This window comes from Ursus americanus, chromosome 21 (assembly GCF_024610735.1).
Source record: "Ursus americanus isolate L20-20 chromosome 21, mUrsAme1.1.p, whole genome shotgun sequence".
Taxonomy (NCBI): Eukaryota; Metazoa; Chordata; class Mammalia; order Carnivora; family Ursidae; genus Ursus; species Ursus americanus.
Genome location: NC_142147.1, coordinates 13,560,423 through 13,581,633, shown reverse-complemented (window position 1 = coordinate 13,581,633; position 21,211 = coordinate 13,560,423). Strand labels below are relative to the sequence as shown.

Genomic DNA, 21,211 nt, shown 5'->3' with positions numbered 1-21,211 from the left:
GGGTAACTGCACGTATAGTGCTGCTGTTAGTTGAGGTTGGAAGACCAGAGAATCCGTACACATTTCTCCAAAAGAACTTGGAGACAGTTGGGAAGACTAACTCCAAGAGCGTACTTTAGTCTAGAAGAAATCTAAAGCACACGATTAGATTAAGTTTATGCTTTCCTTTTTTGATGAAGGCAAAATTCACAGAACATACAATTAACCATCTTAAAATGTACAGTTCAGTGGCATGTAGTGCATTCAGTGTTGTGTAGCTGCCACTTCTTTGTAGTTTCAAAACTGTTTTCATCATCACAGCGTAACACCCCATACTCGTTAAAGTAATGAGTCCCCATTTCTCCCTCCTCCATCACCGGGCAACCACGAATCTGCTTCTGTCTATGGATTTGCCTCTTCTGGACAGTTCACGTGAAAGGAATCCTACCTTTCGTGACTGGCTTCTTTCACTCAGCAGAATGTTTTCAAATCCAAGTTGTAGCAAATATCAGCACTTCGTTCCTTTTTATGGCTGAATTTAAATAATTTTATAATAATTAAGTAATATATTTACCCATTCATCTGTTGACAGGCATTTGGGTTATTGCTACCAATTGGCTATTGCAAATAATGCTATGATCAAATCTGTGAACGAGTGTCTGAGTACCTGTTTCTAATTCTTTGGGGTACATACCTACGAGTGGAGTTCTTGGGTCATATGTAATCCTATGTTTAACTTCTTGAGGAACCACCAAACTGTTTTCCAGCAGCCACACCATTTTACATCCCACCAACAATGTATGAAGGTTCTAATTTCTTCACACTTTATACTCGCGTTTATTATTTTTTCTGTTTTTCTTAAAGCTGTGCTAGTGGGAAGTGGTATCTCACTGGGATTTTGATTTGCATTTCCTTAATGATCATTGATGCTGAATATTGTGCTTGCTGGCTGTTTGTATGTCTTCTTTGGAAAATGTATAGACATTTTGACTTGACTTGAATAGTCAAGTCCTTGGCCCATTTTTAAATTGGCTTGTCTTTTTGTTAATAAGTTCTAAAAGTTCCTTTATGTATTTTGGATACTAAACTTTTATTAGATGTATGATTTGCAAATATCTTCTCTCATTCTCTAGCTGTTCTTTTCATTTTCTTGACAATATCCTTTGATGCATATTAAGTTTTCATTATTATGAAGTCCAGTGTACCTATTTTTTCTTTGGTTGCTAATACTTTGGTTGCTGCAAAATCCGAGGTCATGAAGATTTACCCCTGTGTTTTCTTCTAGTAGTTTTATGGTGTTAACTCTTATATTTAGGTCATTGGTCCATTTTGAGTTAATAATTTTACATGAAGTGAGGGAGGAGTCTAACTTCATTCTTTTTACACGTGGTTGTCCAGTTATCTCAACATTATTTGTTGAAGAATCTATTCTTTCCCCATTGAATGGTCTTGGGACCCTTGTTGATATCAGTTGGCCGTAGATGTTGGGTTTATTTCTGGATTCTCAATTCTATTCCAGTGGTCTATATGCCTATCTTTATTCCAGTACTGTGCTGTTTCGAGTATGTTTGTAGTAAGTTTTGAAACTGGGAAATGGTGAGTCCTCCAGCTTTCTCTTTTTCAATATTGTTTTGACTGTTTGGGGCCCCTTACAATTCTGTATGAATTTGAGGATCCACTTTTCCATTTCTGCAAAAAAGGCCATTGGAATTTAAGAGAGATTGCGTTGCATCTGTAGATCGCTTTGGTGAATATTCCCGTCGTTTAACAATATTACGTGTTCTAAGCCATGAACGTGGGATGTCTTTCCTGTTAGTTAGGTCTTCTTTAATTTCTTCCAGCAATCTTTCGTGGTTTTCAGTATCAGGTCTTTCAACTCTTTGGTTAAATGTATTTCTGGGTATTTTATTCTTTTGAGTATTACTACAGATGGAGTAGCTTTCTGAATTCCCTGTCTGGGTTAGAAACATCATTGGTTTTATGTGTTGCTGGTACTGTGCGGCTTTTCTGGATTCGATGCTCAGTTCTCTAGGAGCTGTTTTGTGTGCATGTTTGGGATTTTCTCTCCGGATCACATCTGCAAGTTGAGTTGGCTTTACTTCCTTTTTTACAATTTGGAAGCCTTTCTTTCTTTTTCTTGCCTTACTGCTCTGGCTAGGTCTTGCCGTACAGTGTTGTTTAGCGGCGGTGAAAACAAGCATCCTTTTCTTGTTCCTGAGCTTAGAGGAAAAGCTTTCAGTCCTTTCCAATTGAGTGTGATATTACCTGTGCGTTTTTCATGAATGTCCTTTAAGGACATTCCCTTCTGTTCCTAGTTTGCTGAGTATTTTTATCACAAAAGAGTGTTCAATTTTGTAAAGTGATTTTTCTGCCTCTATTGAGATGATCATATTTTTTTTTCCTTTGGTCTAATGTGGTGTGTTACACGGATTCATTTTCTTAAGTTCAACCACACGTGCCTTTCTAGGATAAGTAAATCTCTTTTGTTTGGGGTGTGTGTCGTGTTTTTAATGTGCTGTTGGGTTTGGTTCACTGGTATTTTTTTGAGGGTTTTTGCATCTATATTCATAAGGGATACTGGTCAGCAGTTGTCTTTTCTTGTGGCATCTGTGTTTGGTTTGGTATCAGGGTAATGCTGGCCTCAGAGTATGTGTTAGGAAGTCTGCTCTCCAGTATTTTGGAAGAGCTGCTGTAGGATTGTTGTTCATTCTTGGCATTTTTGGTAGAGTTCACCAGCGAAACCGTCTGGTCCTGGGCTTTTCCTTTCTGGGAGATGTTTTGTCTGAGTCAGTCTCTTTACTTGTATAAATCGGTTGCAGTTTTCTATTTCTTCTTTCTTTTCTTAAGGATTTTATTTATTTAAGTGAGAGAGAGAGAGAGAGAGTCCATAGAGAGAGGGAGAAGCAGGCTCCTGACACAGGGCTCAATCCCACATGACCCGAGCCAAAGGCAGACGCTTAACTGACTGAGTTACCCAGGCGCCCCTTTCTGTTTCTTCTTGAGTCAATTTAGGTAATTTCAGTGTTGGTAGAAATTTACCCATTTTCTCTATATTCTCTAATTTGTTGGATTACAGTTATTTCTAGCAGTCTGTTACAATGCTTACCATTTCTGTAAAGTTGGTAGTAATGTTCATACTTTCATTTCTTTTTTTTCTGTACTTTTATTTCTGCTTTTTATTTTTATGTGTATTTTTTTCTTAGTCTAGCTAAAAATTGTCACTTTTGTTGATTTTTTTTTTTTAAGAACCAGCTTTTGAGGACACTGGGTGGCTCAGTTGGTTAAGCATCTGCCTTTGGCTCAGGTCATGATCTCGGGGTCCTGGGATTGAGCCCCACATTGGGCTCCTTGCTCAGCAGGAAACCTGCTTCTCCCTCTGCCTGCCGCTCCCCCTGCTTGTGTGCGCGTGTGATCTCTCTCTTTCTCTCTGGCAAATAAATAAAATATTAAAAAAAAAAAAAAGAACCGGCTTTTGGTTTCATTGGTTACGCTGTTATTTTTCTGTTCTGTATTTAATTACCTCTGCTCTGATCTTTATTATTTCCTTCCTTCTTCTGGCTTTGGGTTTCTTTGCTCTTCCTCTGGTTCCATAAGATACAGAGTTGGGCTGTCGATTTGAAATCTTTTTTCTTTTCATGCATTTTTAGTTATAAAATTTGCCTCTGAGCATTGCTTCCGCTGTATCCCATAAGTTTTGCTATGTTGTGTTTTTGTTTTCATTTGTCTCAGAGTATTTACTAATTGCTCAAGTGTTTAGTGTTTAAAACACTCACCTGCCTTGGGTTGAGTAAGCAGACATTAATAGGACCTCTTGGTTTGCCTTACACTGTAGCTTTGGTTAATAGAATGGGAACAGGATTGTGGGATGATAGTTGTTTTGTGCTGGTTTCAGCTTCCCGATAATCAGTATTGGGGCTGCACTGGCCCTTGTGGTTCATATTAGGACTGCAAGACACTGTTAGCAATAACCATCAGAAAACTTTGGAGAAAAAGGGTTTATACTCACAGGTCTTGGAAAGTACATGGAACGCCTGGGGCCACACAGTGAGGTTGTCAGTAGGATGAAAGCGTGGGCCTAGGGTTCTGCTTTTATTAGGGTGGAGGGTGGAAGCCCAGGGTTTTGTGTACTCATCGTTGGTGAATTTAAAACATAAGAATAGAGGGGCGCCTGGGAGGCTTGGTCGGTTAAGCATCCGACTGTTGATGTACATGGCTCAGGTCATGATCTCAGGGTCCGATCTCCGTGCTCAGCAGGGAGTCTTCTTCTCTCCCTCTCCGTCTGCCCTTCCCCCCACTTGCCCATTTCCTCTCTCGAAAATAAATAAATCTGTAAAAAATGTTTAAAATGTAAGAATAGGAGTTTAAAGCACAGGAAGAGAAAATAAAACCTACCTTACTTGGTCAGTTATCAAAATCCAGGATCTCTCAAACCAGTTGGGGGGTTGCTGGCTCCTTCATTTAGTCTTGTGGCTGGCAGGATGTTTATTTGAGTCGTCTGGGAGGTATGTGCCTCGGCCGACAAAGCTTAAAGTAGGCACTTGCACTGCAAAAAGAAAATCCCGCTCTCAGGGCTTAACACTACAGTAATCAAGGGCAAATGCATTTTAATTTGTGATAAAACGAAGTGTCTAGATTCCAGCAGATTGTATAGCTAGATAATTTGTTTTCATAGATGTCTTTATAAGATTTCAGAGTCTGATGACTATTTCATTACACTGAAGTATCATACTTAGAAGGGGGAGAAATACTCTTTCGATAGGGTATTGATATCGTCATAGAGAAAAATACCTGTTTTCTCTGAGGTTTGGTTTCTTTAGCTGGGGAACTCTAGCATTTTATTTTTAAGGCCACTGTATCTGATTGTTCTCACCTTGGAGTTGGCAGGCTATTATATTTGATGTGGGAGGTTTTTGCAGAATACAAAACAAAATTAGGCTTGCTGATGAAAAGTGTGGCACAGTGTAGCATTATCGGAAGGTGCCCAGGATCTTACCATACTTCTGTAGTCCCACACAAGGCTAATTTTACTGGTGGTGTGATTTAAGGGTGTTCATGAGGGAAACGGACTTTAATTAATTAATTAACTATCTACTTATTATGAGAAAGGGAAGCCAACTTTTAAGAAATGTAATCATTTATTTGATTGGAATGATCACAAACCAGGTACTTTATAAATAGGTGACGTATATTTCAAATGTGATAGAATTGGCTTTAGACACTCATCTTTTTGTCACATTACTGTCATAAACCCTTCTGGGGCATGGATAGTAAGAAGGAGCTCCATCCTGGCCTCAGGACAATACTTAAGTACTGATGGGTTGCCAGAGGTTCTGGGGATTGGGGTGAGGCTCTCCTTCATAACATGATATGTGCCCATGTCCTCAGATACTAAAAATGACACAGAAGAAGTGAGTACTTTTTATTCAGTCCCTCCTCGAACTGTTAAAGGAAAGATAGCATGTTATGGGATGGGAAGGCTTCTTGAGATCGTAGAAGAAAGGTAATGTATCATTACAAAATAGGAAGGAACCTTAGAAATCATTTCATCCAACCTTCTTGGTTTTGTTAGTTCACTTCCCGTTAATGGACAGCACAAGTAGTTATTGCGTCTGGCATAATCAGGCATTGTCATTTCCTGAGAGAGAGGGTGAAAGAAGCTGCCAGCCTCGTTGGAAAAGCAGAGGGCAAAGAGTAGAAGGTTGGAGAAGCTGAGGTGGTGGGCGTAAGGGAGTGGTTGTAAGTGAGTGAGATAAAGAGGAGTCTGAGGACATGAGGGGTTGTGATGCTTGATGCGAAAGTGGTATCATGGTGGATGGGTGCTCTTAGCAAATTAGGGCCTCAGGGTGAGCTGGAAGGAGAGGAGCTTTAGTTAGAGTGAGATCTTCGAAGTCAAGAGTTTGAAGAGAAAGCCAGGGTTATGACCATGGGAGTGGGTGGCTGAAGTAGAGTGAGAGAACAGATCGCTGGAGTAGAAGACTCAAATTCACGGGAGGCCAGGTGTTGGGTATTCGGCCACAGGGATTTTGATATAGTCCAGTGGAGTTGGAAAGGAAGATGGCAGGCCATGTGATGGAGTCTTACTTGAGAGGGGTCATGACCAGGAGCTCACTAGGTGACCGTGTATGTTGCAGAATTAATGTTCACAGCAGAACGCACTAGAAGTATATGAGTGAAAAGGTAATGTCGGCAAACGTTTCTCAATATTTAAATCTCACTATTGGTAAATAGAAGCTAAAATTGCAACACATTTGCAACATTCAGAGTGCTTCTGGTGAATTCTCACAGAATATGCTAAGGATATCTTATCTTTGGACTTTTTGGTAGCTCCTGCCTTCGTTCCTGGCTAGAACAAGACACCTCCTGCCCAACATGCAGAATGTCTCTTAATATTGCCGACAATAACCGGGTCCGGGAGGACCAGCAAGGGGACAACTTGGATGAGAATTTGGTGCCGGTAGCAGCCGCTGAAGGCCGACCTCGCCTAAACCAACACAATCACTTCTTCCACTTTGATGGTTAGTTTCACGCTCTAAAACCGTACCCGAGGGGCTTTCTCCCCTAAGAGGATGCTGTTTTAATTATAAATTGCCTTGTGTAGGCCAATTGTAAATTGGTGTAGGGCAATTTAATAGAAATCTTTCCCTCTTAATTGAAAGTGTTCAGCAGGTGTGGATAGCCCTGGGGAGTTACTCTGTGCCAGGCATTTGCTGGATTCTGTGAATATGGGGGTGGAGGGTGGAGGAGGTGGTCCGCGTATTGACTCAACCACGCCTATGGGGAGCACACTTCATCAGGCTGACAGTACCCGTCGCTCATAATTTATTGCCTCCGTGGAGTACTTCAGCATATAATGCGGGATCGTGGGGCAGCCTTTCCAGTGAGTGTCAGAAGCAGAATCCGAGCTGGAACCTTTTCCTTGTCCATAAAATATGAATGTTCTGCCTCTTGGCAGGTGGAAAGGAGTTGTACTAAAAACTACACTTAAAATTCTGAAGCCGTGGCCCCACATCAGGGGCTGGCTGACCATCTGTCCTTATTCACGTTGCGATAAGCTGTTGTGGATGGTCAATTTTGAAACCACTGAGTTCTGTGAGTTCCTCTTGGTTACCGTAAAACACGTGTTCCTGGAATTTTATCAGGAGGTGTGCTGTTCAGAGCTGGGATTTGAGTTTCCGAGGGTGGAGCATGGTGGGAGCCGTGGCGTGTGGGTGAGACCCCCGGATGGGGGGATCAGGGACAGGGGAGTCCAGCCCCGAGAGCAGGAGGTGAGGCTGCTTGGCTGGCGGGGCCATGGCCGCTGCAGGGCTTAGAGGCGGCTGCTTTGATGGCTGTCAGTTAAGGCCTCTACACGCCAGCAGATCTTGCACATGGGGCCCAGCTGTGTAATCTGTTACTTTATGAGTTATTACTAAAAACTTAGTCAAAATAGAGAAGTCAGCTTTGTTTCTCCCTGGTAAGTACATGAAATAAGCATCCAGTTTTGTTTTTTTTTTTTTTTTTTAAAGATTTTATTTATTTATCTGACAGAGATAGAGACAGCTAGCGAGAGAGGGAACACAAGCAGGGGGAGTGGGAGAGGAAGAAGCAGGCTCATAGCGGAGGAGCCTGATGTGGGGCTCGATCCCAGATCGCCGGGATCACGCCCTGAGCCGAAGGCAGACGCTTAACCGCTGCGCCACCCAGGCGCCCCGCATCCAGTTTTTTAACAGGCACATTTTGTTGGGCGAGACCTTGAGACAGCCATCTCGCCTGTCTCTATATTCCATGCCTCAGTGCGTCTTTGTGAAGGAGAGAAAAATAACCCCTAAACGTGCAGCTTGATAGCAAGTTGTTTCATGGCCAATACTTGTTTTTGTTGCTTTTTAGAGATTTTATTTATTTGAAAGTGAGAGAGCGAGGGAGCAGGGGGAGGGAGAGGGAGAGAATCTCAAGCAGACTCGGTGCTAAGCATAGAGCCCGACTCAGGGCTCGATCTCACGACCCTGAGATCATGACCTGAGCTGAAACCAAGAGTCAGATGCCTAACCAGCTGAGCCCCCAAGCGCCCCTGGTGGTGTTTTATCTTAGGGTCCCCTTTTCTTAGGGAAATGGCAGAAGCAGCAGACTTCTTGGTGCCTTTTGTCCACAAGCCTGTGGCACGGGATTCTGAAAAGAATTTTGAGTCAAATTAGAAAATCAGGGTCTTCAAATCAGATGATTAAACAGAAAATATTTCTTGAATGTAATTGTAAAGTGATGTGTCCGCATGACTAGTAATCGTGTGTAGTGAGAAGGAGAGGGGCACAAACCCCTCCGTTGTAGCAGCCGTAGAACCTTGAAAACCGCCCTACTTGCCAGGCTGCGAGCGGATTGACCTGTGGGTCCAGGGCCACGGGAAAGCAGGAGAGCCTGGTAGTGAAGTGTTCTGGAACCTGACTGTCTGGTTTCAAATCCTGACCCCCATAATTAAATTGTATGATCTTGGGCAAGTCACCTAACTTCTGGGTGCCGTGGGGACAGAATACTAAGGGAACCGAGGCATCTCTCAGACGGGTAAAATGGGGATCAAAATAGATGGTATCACGTGAGGTTTTAGACCTGCTGAAGTGAGCTAATCCATGCGAAACACCCGTATAAAAGGCCTGGCCTGTAGCAGGCCTCAGTGGGACCAGCTGGCGTCCTGGCGTGGCGGACGCCAGAGTGGACAACACGGGGAAGGGGATCTCTAATTTGTGCTGGGTTCTCGCTTGTCTTAGGGTCCCGGATCGCCAGCTGGCTGCCGAGTTTTTCAGTCGAAGTGATGCATACCACCAACATTCTCGGCATTGCGCAGGCCAGCAACTCGCAGCTGAACGCCATGGTAAGGAGCGCGGCCGCCCCCGGGTGGCTGCGAGTCGGAGGGGCTGGACGGCGTGCGCGGTGCGCGGTGCGGGTGCTCCGCTCCGGCCGAAGAGCACGATCTTCCGGGGCGTTGTCCGTACTCCCTGGGGCCCCTTAAATTCCTGTGTTTTAAAACTTGAAACTGCTTTGGAAACCAGCTTTCATTTTCACGTGTGGCAGAGAATGAATTTATCCTTTTCTGAGCCTTGCCCCGCCCACTCTGTCGTGAGCTAGGCCGATCTCGGGGCTCTCCTTGATTGTAGCCAGAAGTATTTGAAGAAGGCCGTCTATTAAAGTTGTATTAGGCCTAGTAAGTGTGTTTTCCTGCCCCCCCGCCCCCCAGGAGGTGTCGATTCTTGCTGGGGAAACTGATTGTACACAAGTGAGTGGGCTCATCGCTGATGCAGGGAGTGCTCTGAAGGGAGTGGGGCCTGCCATGCGGCAGGGCGTGGGGGGAAGGGCTGTTAGGGGAGGCGTCTGAGGCGTTCAGTCCCAGGGGGTGATACTTCAGCTGAGACCTGCAGGAGGAGAAGGAGGCCGTTGGGGGAAACAGGCAGTGGAAATCGTAGGCGCAGAGGCCATGAGGTGAGAAAGCACCGAAGACAGGTCACGGCGGTTGGAGTGAGTCACCTAGCAAGTCGGGGACCAAGACTGTGATGTGAACTGAGCTTGCAGAGCCAGGCCACGCAGGGGTTAGTAGGTCACAGTCCAGTTTAGATTTGGGTTTTCTTTTCGAGATTTTATTTATTTACTAGAGAGAGAGGGCACAAGCGGTGGGAAGGGGCCAAGGGAGAAGCAGACTCCCCACTGAGCAGGGAGCCGGATGCGGGGCTCAGTCCCAGGACCCTGGGATCGTGACCTGAGCCAAAGGCAGACGCTTCACCGACTGAGCCACCCAGGCACCCCTCCAGTTTAGATTTTATCGTGGAAGTATCGGAAGGTTGTTCGGGGTCTTTTTCCTCCCCCGGGGGATGGACAGAACATGAACAGAATGATTTGCTTCTGGGGGACTGGATTATCGGGGGGCAGAGATGGAAGCAGTGAGCCCAGTTAGGAGGCTGCAGTCATGCGGGTGAGGAAGATGGTGGTTGGACCAGGGCGTTGGTAGTGAAGGTGAAAAGAAGGGGCAGCGTGAAGACACTCAACAGCCGATGAGCTGACGGGACGTGGGATGCGACAACACTGTGCTTTGGGTGGTGGGGTAGGGGTGAGGGAAGCAGAGAGCGGAAGCCGATGCGGTGGGTTTCAGTGACACCGTGGAGTGGGCGGAGGGCCTGCATACCAAATCGGGCGGGAGGGAGCAGGACTGAGGACAGGACCTTGGCAAGGGTCCAGCGGGATGTGAGCCGTCCAAGCGGAGATGCTACGTCGGCGTCTGGACCTCACTGAGCGGATCTAGCTGCAGAAGGACGCTTGGGAGCTCTGGGTGTGTAGGTGCTCCTGGAGGTGGGGACCCAGTCTCTTCCAGGAGACGACACAGCTCACGAGGAGGAGAGGACTCAGAATTCTTAGAGGGTGAGGTCGAAGGAGGACACGTTGGATTCGGCAGAATGGAGGCGGTGGGTTTGCCGCAGAGGAGCAAGTGGTTCCGTGGCCTGTGGGATTGGATTCTCGAGGTAGATTGGGAATGAGTGGGAGCTGGAGAAACTGTATTGTAAAAGGGGCAGAGGAATAGAGGTGGTGGCTGGCGAGGGTTATGGTATCAAGGGAGTTTCTGTTTTTTTGAGTTTTTTTTTTTTTTTAAGGTTTTTGAACAGGCCGTTTATGTATACATAAGTTTCAGAGCTATGCAGAAGGATCCAGTAAATCACGCGCCCATCCTTTGCTCCGTGCACCCAGGCCCCTGTCCCAGGAACAGCTGTGGGATCACCGTGTTTGTCTTTTCTTGGCTGGCTTATTTCACTTACACGGTTCATCCACGTTGTAGCAGGGGCAGAATTTCCTTCATTTTTAAGGCTAATATTGCGTTGTCCGGGTAGGTCACGTTTCCCTTATCCATTCGTCCACTGATGGGCACTCGGGTGTCCTTTCAGCCCTTGTGAATAATGCTGCGATGGACATGAGAGTACGAATAGCTCTGAGACTCTGCTTTCAAGTCTCTTGAGTCTTTGTTAAAGATCGATTCGAAAGCATGCTTGGGGTGTGAATGAGAGCACTGGGTCGGGAGAGCTCGACGGTGCAGCACGAACAGGAAGGTAAACATGGAAGAACGAAGACCTGAGCTGGCTGGCGGGGCTGGGAGCGGAGCAGGAGGGAGGCGTCTGCTTTTGTTAGGAGGAGGAAAGCCATTGAGATAATGGTTTAAATAGAAGGCCCGGCTCGTCGTAACCAAGAGGTGGCCTGAATGTCCGTCAGAGGGAACAGATTCTGAAAGTGTGGAGTATTAGTCAGCCTTTAAAAAAGCAGGCTATCGTACCATGTGCTACAACACATGGACACGGATGACCCTTGGGACATTATACTAAATGAGATAAGACAGTCACAAAGAGACGCTGTATGATTGCACTTAGACACTCTGAGAACAGAAAGTAGAATGGTGGTTGCTTGGGGCTCTGGGAGAGGGTGCTGGGGGGGTGCTGTTCAGTGGTTCAGTTTTTTGTTTTTTGTTTTTTTTTAAGATTTTATTTATTTATTTGACAGAGATAGAGACAGCCAGCGAGAGAGGAAACATGAGCAGGGGGAGTGGGAGAGGAAGAAGCAGGCTCATAGCAGAGGAGCCTGATGTGGGGCTCGATCCCAGAACGCCGGGATCACGCCCTGAGCTGAAGGCAGACGCTTAACCGCTGTGCCACCCAGGCGCCCCCAGTGGTTCAGTTTTGCAACATGGGAAAGTTCTAGAGATCTGTGGCACAATAATAAGCATATGGTTCGCACTACTGTACGTTTAGACATGGTCCAGATGGTTTTATGTTTTTGACAATAATAATAATAATTATTATTATGATAATAATAAAAGGCCTGGGTTCCTGCTGGCTCCTGCTTCCTTGGGGAAGCGTCCAGCCACATCAGCGGTTGTGAGTGACGTCATAGTGGGCATAGATGGATGGCAGTGTGGCATCCCGATGCGGCCACCCCCTGGCTCGTGCCGGGTACCGCGTGTGGACTTTGGGCTGCGGCGGCCGTTGAGCTCTGCAGGTGGAGAGCTCCCTGCTCCCTATGAACGTCAGCCTCCCGGGCACGTGAACCTCTAGGACTAAGTTGGGGTGTTTAGGGTTCTCGGATAGGCTCTGGCTCTTCTTCCTTCAGCTCCGTGACGGATTGGAATAGCCTATTTTTAGCACGACGAATGTACTGGACCCATACATTTTTTATAAAGATCCAATATTGAACTCAGTGGATTTTCTGGAAGAAAAGCTTTGGTCTAGTCAAATGAATCTCGGGCATGTTTTTATTTGGGAACTGAAGGGGAAGCTGTTTAACAGTAGAGAAAAATGGACTCTTCTCCACTTAGCTTTGATTTGACCTGTAGGAAAAAATGCTCCATTCCATTCCTATAAACCGCGAGGGGTCCCAGGTGTTGGGGGCTGTGGGTCCTGCGGCTGGACTCTGCTTGTCTTGCCCTCCCACCCCAGTGAGACGCTAGCAAAGCTTTGCTCATGTTCGCCCCTGATCTTGGCTCCCAAGACCCTGATGTTGGATGCCGTCCCCTCCCACGGCTGTAAGGCTGTGCTGCGGTGGAGCTCATGCCCAGGAGTAACTTCTTGGTGCCTCGGAAGCAGTCCCGTTTCTCCTGCTCTTTTTTTCTTTTGATTGTTGGGGCTTTTCCACAAATAAAACCATGAATATTAGCATTGTAAAACCAATATACATACATGAAAAACAAAACCTGGGCCCCTTTGATGTGAGTATGGGGGGCGGTGTGCGGAGACCTGTGCCGTCTTCCCCTACATCCCCAGCTGCCCCTCGGAGCCCGACGTGGACTCGCCGATGTTTCGCGTGCGGTTTGAAACCTAAACAGCTCTAGTGTTCTGGGTTTACATTCTTACTCTTTTTTTCCTGGGTGGGGTGTAATTGACATACGGTAGTTTCACCCTTTGTAGTATCCGATTCTGTGCATCTTGTCAAACTCCTACAGTTGTGTGCCCATCGCTATCCTCAAGATCTAGAACAGTTCCATCTCCCCTCCCCCTAATGACATTGTGTCCCTTTGTCATCACTTCGTCTCCCCGCCCCCAGCCTCTGGCAACCATCTGCCCGTCTTCTGTCCCTTTGATTTTGCCTATTCTAGAATGCTGTAGAAATGGAATTCTGTAGTACATAGCCTTTTGAGTCAGGCTCTTTCACTTAACCTAGTGCACTTGAATTTCATCCACGTGGCTATGTATCAGACGTTTGTTCCTTTTCGTCATTGTTCTTTAAGGAGGACACTTTTTTTTTTTTTTTTTACCCGAGTTACACCAACCTTTAAAATGAACACTTTTTAAAACTGGAATATTCTAGTTGAGCCTGTTTTGGGGTCCAGCTTGATTTCTATGCTCTTTTTATTTTGAAATCGATGCTGTCCCAAGTTACCTGTTTGGCATCCTGGAAAAATGCCAGAAGGAGTGAGGTTTGACGGGGACCCGCAGAATAGAGGGGCCCCTTGCCCGTGTTTTCAAGGCTGAAGGCCAGGTTCAGTGCCCGGAGCTTGCCGCGCACCACGGCCCCGAGCAGTGACTGTTGAGAGCAGACATCTCCATGACCTCCAGTTTTGTATTCCTACAGGCTCATCAGATTCAAGAAATGTTTCCCCAGGTTCCATACCACCTCGTGCTGCAGGACCTCCAGCTGACACGCTCGGTAGAAATAACAACAGACAACATTTTAGAAGGACGGATTCAAGTACCTTTTCCCACACAGGTAAGTTGGGGTTTGATGTATGAAAAATGGATTCTGTCTTTACAAAGACTTAATCCTGTAGGTTAACTTTTTAGTTCCTCAATTGAATGTCATTCATGATTTGATGAAAGGTTTCTATGAATTTCCTAAATTTCCAAATTTTAACTGAGGACAGATCCACCCCAGGGGCTCAGACTAAGGTAAAGACAAATGTGTTGGGGAAATTTTCTGTACAGATCGACACCGCAGATCTGCCTGCTTCGCCTGGCTATCCCAGGAGGCCATGGCATCGGTTCCTCTCGGACAAGGATTGGCAACCTTCTTCTGTAAAAGGCAGACAAAGAATATTTTAGGCTTCGTGAGTCACGGGGTCCCTGTTCCGCCGTCTCCGCTCTGCCGTTGTGGCGCTGACACCGCCGTGCGCGGTGTGTGAGTGTGGGCGCCGATGTTCTAAGAAGCATTGATTTACTGAAATAGGTGGAGGATGAATTTGGCCTGCAGGCTACTGTTTGCTGACGCCTGGCTCTAGGAGGCAATGCCCTCTGTCCCTGGTTGGCTTTGCGCATTGGCGTGATTTTCCATTAGGGGTAGTAACTGTGTGATGCTGGTATTCCTGACTGTTTTAACAAGGTCAGATCTCCTGGCCCATTATATAACCTCGTTGAGAACAGGGAGTAGTAACATTTTATTTATTCATTTACTTTATATATTTTTTAAGATTTTTATTTATTTATTAGAGAGACAGAGATAGTGAGAGGGAGCACAAGCAGAGAGGAGAGGGAGAAGCAGACTTCCTGCTCAGCAGGGAGCCTGACATGGAGTTCGATCCCAGGACCCCGGGATCATGACCTGATCCGAAGGCAGACGCTTACCCGACTGAGGCACCCAGGTGCCCCCATTTACTGTAAATTTTATTATCAAACGGTAGTTGACGCACAATGTTATTATATTAGTTTCAGATGTATGACATAGTGATCTGACCGAAGTATTAGCATTTTGAAGCAGGCAAACTTTCTGGCAGGCCTAAGGGCTCAGTACATAACCAGAGAGTCAGTTAACAAGAAATTATTCAACTTCATGTATAAGAACATATGGAAATCTGTTAATAAAATCCTAAAACTGGAGAATCTTTTCAAGAGAGAACGAGCCTGGAGTTTGGAGTCAAACGCGCTGACGTTAGACGTGGCCCCTCTGTCCTTCCCCGTTTGACCTGGCTGTTGACTTTGGATTACCCAGCAGCAGACCCTGGGACAGGGATTCCAGTGCCAGTGGGTCATTTGGGAAGGTTCCAGGACACACGGGCAGCAGGTGGGGCTGGGAGGTGGGGGAGGGAAGGCGGCCAGTAAGGGCTTCTGAGAGCAGCTTCGTGTCGTGGGTGACTAGAGTTTGATGCCACGGGGGCCTCCGGAGGGGCGGCGAGCAGGGGGGTTTGGATGCCACTTCGCATCGGCTGCCGGTTGAGGGCCACTTGAGGGGGTGGGGTGCACAGTGACCCTGTGCAGCCAGAGCACGTGGCCTTTCGGGGAGATGGGCAGGGCTCCAGAGCGTCTGTGGCCTTGGCCAAGACCTCAGACTGGCGATAAATGAGAAGAACAACAGTAGCTGCTTCACAGGGTGTCAGGATCAAGGAGACGGGCATGTCGGCTTTCTGCAAGCGCTCGTCACTGTTCCCGAGGAGAAACCGAATGGGAGCCAGTTGACAACTCAAGCTCAGGCCTCGGGCTTCCTTGTCTTCTCTTCGATCTTAGTAGCAGTTTCATTTCTTTGCTGCCGTAGACTTCGTCAAAGCCCACACAGCGTTGGGGCCCCGAGCTCCCTCTGTACCCAGGGTTTCCCTGGCCCTGTTCCCTGAGCCCCGAGCAGCTCCGTACTGTCTGTGGTGCTGTTTCTCTTGCAGCGCTCAGATGGCATCAGGCCCGCACTGAACAGTCCCATGGAAAGGCCAAACGGAGACCAGGAGGAGGGAGAAGCTTCCGTGCAGGTAAGGTCTGCACCCTGGGGAGAGAGTGTGAGTCCCTGGGAGCAGTCGTGTAGTGCCTGTCAGTGGTCTTCAGCCCTGCCTCTGATGTTCCTGAGGCCTAGGGCAGCGGTGGCAGAGAGGGCCCTGTGCCACATCGTCCCAGGACTTCAGGTTAACACATCAAGCTGTGCCCACAGCACGGCCTGCATTTCTACCTGGGGCCTGTGGCCTGCTCCCTGGGCATTACCCTCGGGACCTGGAGGAGAACAGAGTCACGCTGTCCCCAGGCCGGCTCTGTATCTTGAGCTCGAGCGCTAGGAGGGGTGGAGGGATTCTGGGCATGGGCAGGACTCAGGGTGATTGGACATCTGAACCCAGATGGAGACTGACTGGGGCTCGGGTCTCTCGAGTTGAAACCGTTGAGGTCTTCTCCCCCACACCTCACTTGCCCAACTCAGCATTTCCAGATCCTTCCATGCACGTCACACAAATGAGACCCTCTGAGTGGTGTGGAGGTGGGGAGGAACGTGGTTATCCTGGGAGCCAGCTGTGCCTAGGTACGCACTTGGGTGACTCGGGTGGCCGCCCCTTCCACAGGCAGCTCCTCTGTCTGGTTTCCAGGGCTGAGGCGCTCCCCTCCGCATGCTCTTAGCCCCCCAACCTGGGGGCTCCGATTCACACCCCTCATCTCTAATTCCCATTTGCTTAATCAATGACCACACTTTCCAGAAACTTTCTTAAGAGACTGGAAAAACCCCAGATCACCCTGTCCTTGTGTGTCTATATTTGTGACGTGGGGCGTCCCACTCACGGGGCTGGGGTCCGACACTGGCGCTGCCTTATCCGCCAGTGTCTCTCGGGGCGCTCCTTGAAGCAGCTGCTCTAATGGCTGAGTGACATGGAAGCTGCTGCTACCTTGGGTGCTTTTCCCTACAAATAGGAAACCCTAAGATTAGGAGTTTTTCAAATCCATTGCTGAGTTAAAAATTTAAATTTTTCATACCCAAATCCATATTTGGATTGGGCAGCATTTTACAAATGCTTTTGTAGAAGGGATTCAGTTTTGCATTCCTGGGCTTTTGGATAGCCGGTCCATGCTAGGTTTGAACGCTGGGCTGGTTGGGGGTCCCTGGGGGGAGAGCACGTTCAGTTTCTGTCCCGATTCCCCAACTCCATTTTTACAGTTAACGTGAAGAGTTCTGAATGTTTTCTAGCACAGTGAAGGGAAATTACTTATTTCACAAGGAACATGCCGTATAGTGTTTTCAGTCTTTCTCAAGAAGTAAGAAGTCCTTGGCTCACAGTCTGTGTGCCGAGACCTCAGTGCAGCCCAAGCGTCGCATTAACTGTGCCGGGACTGAACGTGGAGTCTGTCCTCTGCCCGAGCTCAGGCTGGCTTGGAAGCCGGCAGGGCTGGGGTGGGCGTTCGTTTCCTTCCTTCATCTCCTCCTCTTCACCAGCTGCTCTTTCTGCTTCCTCCAGAGTCAGGCTCAGGAAGAGGGCGGGTGAGGTGAGGCCATGTGACCCCAGTGCGTGTGCACGTGTGTGCGTGTGTGTGTGTGTGTGTGTGTGCCCCGTCTAGCACGGAAACCCCAACGTGGGCTGGCTATTTACGACCACCCCTACCTTTTTGGAGGCCTCATTACCCTCCCAGCGGTCCTTGGGGCAAAGTCTGTTTCAACAGCCTCGGGCTTCAGGACCCGCATCCACCCCCAGGACACGCAGCAGGGCCTTAGCGTCGGCGCCAGTCGAACTCGCTCCCCTTGAAGCCTTCTTTTATCTGCCACAAGCAGGTTTCCTTGTCTTGAGATTCCTCAGGTGTGTTAGTCACCCCCAGTTCCCAGGGCCCCCAGACTCCAGGGAATATTAGTCTGGACACATGGCTCTCTTCAAGTGTCCTCGCTCGCTAGGCTGAAGACGGGGAAGTGTGATGGTGCGTGACAGGCGAGCGCCACGCACAGGGGATCTTACGGGTCGGCCGGTCTCTCAGCCTCTCCACCTCAACTCTCTCGTCACCTAGAGGTGGGTGCTGGGCTGACGCTGGCCAGCGTGGGTCCGCCCAGTAGCCGGAGCCTAGAGGGTCAGGCCTAATGAAGCGTGTGGGGTGCCTGGGCATTGTCTCAGTGTTCAGAGCTTCAGCCGAAACTGAGTCCCATTTTAATATCCTGTTACACAAGGAATCATGTTATTTATAGCTGTTTAAAAAAAGATCCTTAGAATTTATCCCTTTTAATCTGCCTACCTCTGTTTTCAGAGTCAAGCGAAGGTGTAAAATTTGTGCAGTAAATGCGATAAGACTTGTTGAAATGTTAGGGCAATTAGTAGAGTTGAACAAAAACTTCCCAGAATGCAAACTTGGAATTAACTCTATTATTTTCTGAGAGCACAGTTTCAAGGTGCCTATGTTTTTCATCCCGGTAATCCTGTGCAATAAATCTCACGAATCCTGAACATCCGGCTGAGTCAGCTGCTGTTCCTAGCGGTGCACAGGCCTGGTGCCGCAGCCTGCCCGTCAGGAGCCCGCGTCGGCCACGACGCTTGTGCTGCTGGCTCCCCGGCCTGGCAGCGTGCCTCCCCATGGCTCCAGAAGAACATTGTTCGGGGCGCTTGGGTTGGGTGGGGAATCTGCTCGGGAGGGTGGCCTGTGGTCACAGCGGCCCCTCGCTTCCTCTGTGCGCAGACCGAGCGTGTGCCGCTAGACCTCAGTCCTCGGCTGGAGGAGGCCTTGGATCTCAGCGAGGCGGAGGTGGAGGCCGGTGAGGGGGAGGACTTCGAGGCCCGGGGCAGCCGCTTCTCCAAGTCTGCGGACGAGAGGCAGCGCATGCTGGTGCAGCGGAAGGACGACCTCCTGCAGCAGGCTCGCAAGTAAGCTGGGGCTCCGGCCCTCGCCCTGGAAGTCTCAGTCCCGCCCGGCGGCCCAGAGGCCCTCGTCATGCCGGGCCCACTTCGTGCCTTTCTGAACAGGAGGCCAGCACTGAAAAGCCATTAGACGCATTCAGATTCCAGACCTCTCTGGGAAAGCCAAAGGCTCTGGCCTAGCTGGTGACCTGTAGCCGGCTGGTCGGCTCCCGCGGACGGCTTCGGCCGCACTTGCTCGGGGCACCTGGGTGCTGGTGTGACCCAAGCCCTTTGTCGTAAGGAGTCGGGTTCTCTGACCCCCTCAGAGGGAGCACTGTCACTGCATTCACGCGCCAGACGTAGAGCTGAGAAAACCGGCCCTCCCTCCCGGCCACCGTGCCTGCAGCCAGGGCTCGGGGTGTCCCTGCAGCACAGAGCTGCTGCTCCTGTCCGGGACAGGTGTCTTCTTCACGGGCTGCTGCCGAGAGCGCCGCACGGTGGTGCCTGGGGGGCGGGGGCGTGGCAGCTGAAGCCCCGGCCCGCGGGTGTCTGCAGGTCCGTGTCCCAGAGCTTCCCACGTGCCTCACGCACGTCCTGTGGTTTTTGCAGGCGTTTCCTGAGCAGAAGTTCTGAAGTCGACGCCGCCTCCGAGAGCTGCCCCTTGTCGGAAGGCACGACCTCTGACCCCGTGACCCTGCGTCGCAGGATGCTGGCCGCGGCCGCCGAACGGAGGCTCCAGAAGCAGCAGCTCTCCTAGCGCTCGCCGTCCTCCACCGCCGCGTCCAGCAGCGCCGCCGCCCAGGCCCGGCCCGGCCGCTGTCAGAGGAGGGGCCCCGCCGCTGTATAAAGCATGTGGTCTTAATAGTGTTTGGACAGCTGACAAACTTAATCCTTTTTTGTAATACTTTCTATGTGACATTTCTCTTCCCTTTAGAAACACTGCACATTTTAATTCGAGGCATGATCTCTTCTGGCGTTGACTGGACTTCGTAGGGGTGGGGTGACCGAGAGGAAGAGGGCAGCCAGGGTCCCCGAAGCCTGCAGCTCTGCCGCTGGGAGAGGTGTCCTTACTCGGGCTCGGGCTCGGGCAGGCAGGGCGGGGGCGGCCTCCCAAAGAGCCGCGTGGAGTGTGCGGCCCGGCCCGACTCCACCGCGGGGTGCCTTCGCTTGGCAGACTGCTGCTCTTGGTGGCGAGGCCAGAGCCCCAGGCTGCTGGAGCCCCGGGCCGGCAGGGCATCTTGGAAAAGTGACTCTTGGTTTGCTAGGTGGGGCAGAGGAGGGGAAAGGCCAGGGCTGTAGAGTGGGAGGAGGTGGCCTGCGTGTCCCAGTCCATCTGGGCCTGCCCGCCGAGCCCCGACCTGAAGCTGGCTTGCTTTCCGGTGACGCCGGTGCCCCGGCCGCTCACGAGCACCCTGCATGTCTGTCCCCTGCTCTGGAGTTCACGGTCCCCCACCCCAGACATGGGGGCTGGGCAGCAAGCTTTGGCTTATGGTTTGAATTCCTTGGGCAAGTAAATGAGGCGATGCGGAAGCCTGTGGGTTTGGTCCTTAGAGAAAAGGAGAACCTTACAAACTGGGCCAGTCACTGTTAGAGGGCTTTCTCGGAGAGAGAAGGATCTCTTGTGTCCGCCCTGGAGCTCTGCCTTTTCATCACTTTGCTCCTGTTGGTTTAATGGGACGTAGAAAGGCAGGGTGCTGACCCCTCCTGCCTCGGAGCAGACCCAGGTCCTGACCCTGTTCTTCAAAGTCTTCACACGTTTAACTTTCAGGATTTGGAAACACGCAATCACAGGCTACATAGTTTGGTTTTATGTCCTCTTGGATTAAGGTTTTTTTTTTTTTTTTTAATGTTTTAAAGCATAGTTTTATGGTAGTCCTTTGGGGAAGAATCCAGTATTATCTAAAATTATTGGCAAAGTTAAATGTATTTTACATAACTGAAAGTTTTTGGAATGTTGACAAGTAATTGAAAAGAGTGATGAGTAAACGTTTAGGCCAAGATAATTTATTTGAATAAATCTTTCAAAAGCCTTACCTTGAAATGCTGTTAGTAGATTTCTGTGATTTTTTTAAAAATTGGTTTTGTTTTGCTGAGAGCATAGCTATTTGTTTTTATTGTAAAACAATAATAATAATAAAAGGCAAACTCTTCTAGCGTGTTGTGTGTGGCTGGAAGCTACGGCAGTTCCCTCCAGAGGGGCAAGTCGGATCCCGCTTCGGTTTCCGTTGGAGGGTTTTGCCCGTCCGTACGCCCTGCATGTTGCACACATTAAAGATGACCCTAATTCCGTGTGTTCTTAGGGTTCAAATGTGTGAAAAGAGGGAATGGCTTGGAGACCGTTTTGGGGGGTCTTGAGACATTGGAGTAAAGCAATCTGACCGTGATCAGAGCAGAGACCTGCCTTCCGTAGCTTAAATGACCCAAGAAGAGAAGTCCGAAATGCGCCCTTAGCTTTGGCACCTGGAGGGTAAAGGATCCTGGGCACTATACGGTCTCTTGGCCTTTGACTCCTCCTTGGGGGCATCTGGGACCGAGGCTCAGGGCAGTGGCGGGAGGCCAGGCCAGGGTCTTCCACGTTGGGGGGCCCCCATCCCACGCTGTCTCCCGTGCGCTGGCTGTCTCCGGGCTGCGGGCTCCGTGGCCAGCTGCGAACGGGCCGTGGTGAGTGGCGGGGTAGAGTGGCTCTTGCCCTCTCTGCGCTGTTAGAAGTGGCCGTGTTACTCCCTCCATTTTCTTGTGGGCCCTGTTTTGTTGTCA

At 49.2% G+C, this 21,211-nt stretch overlaps 1 protein-coding gene across 1 annotated transcript in view; it reads left to right on the top strand.

Moving 5' to 3' along the window:
* AMFR (autocrine motility factor receptor) overlaps positions 1 to 20,604 on the top strand; it is a 43,672-nt gene extending 23,068 nt beyond the window's left edge. The window contains exons 9-14 of the mRNA XM_045806820.2: positions 6,304 to 6,494; positions 8,715 to 8,818; positions 13,543 to 13,677; positions 15,554 to 15,637; positions 18,297 to 18,481; positions 19,064 to 20,604. Of these exons, the coding sequence (XP_045662776.2) occupies positions 6,304 to 6,494; positions 8,715 to 8,818; positions 13,543 to 13,677; positions 15,554 to 15,637; positions 18,297 to 18,481; positions 19,064 to 19,211 (847 nt within the window). The 3' untranslated portion in view covers positions 19,212 to 20,604. The remainder of the gene's footprint in view (positions 1 to 6,303; positions 6,495 to 8,714; positions 8,819 to 13,542; positions 13,678 to 15,553; positions 15,638 to 18,296; positions 18,482 to 19,063) is intronic.
* The last annotated feature ends 607 nt before the right edge of the window (positions 20,605 to 21,211 follow it).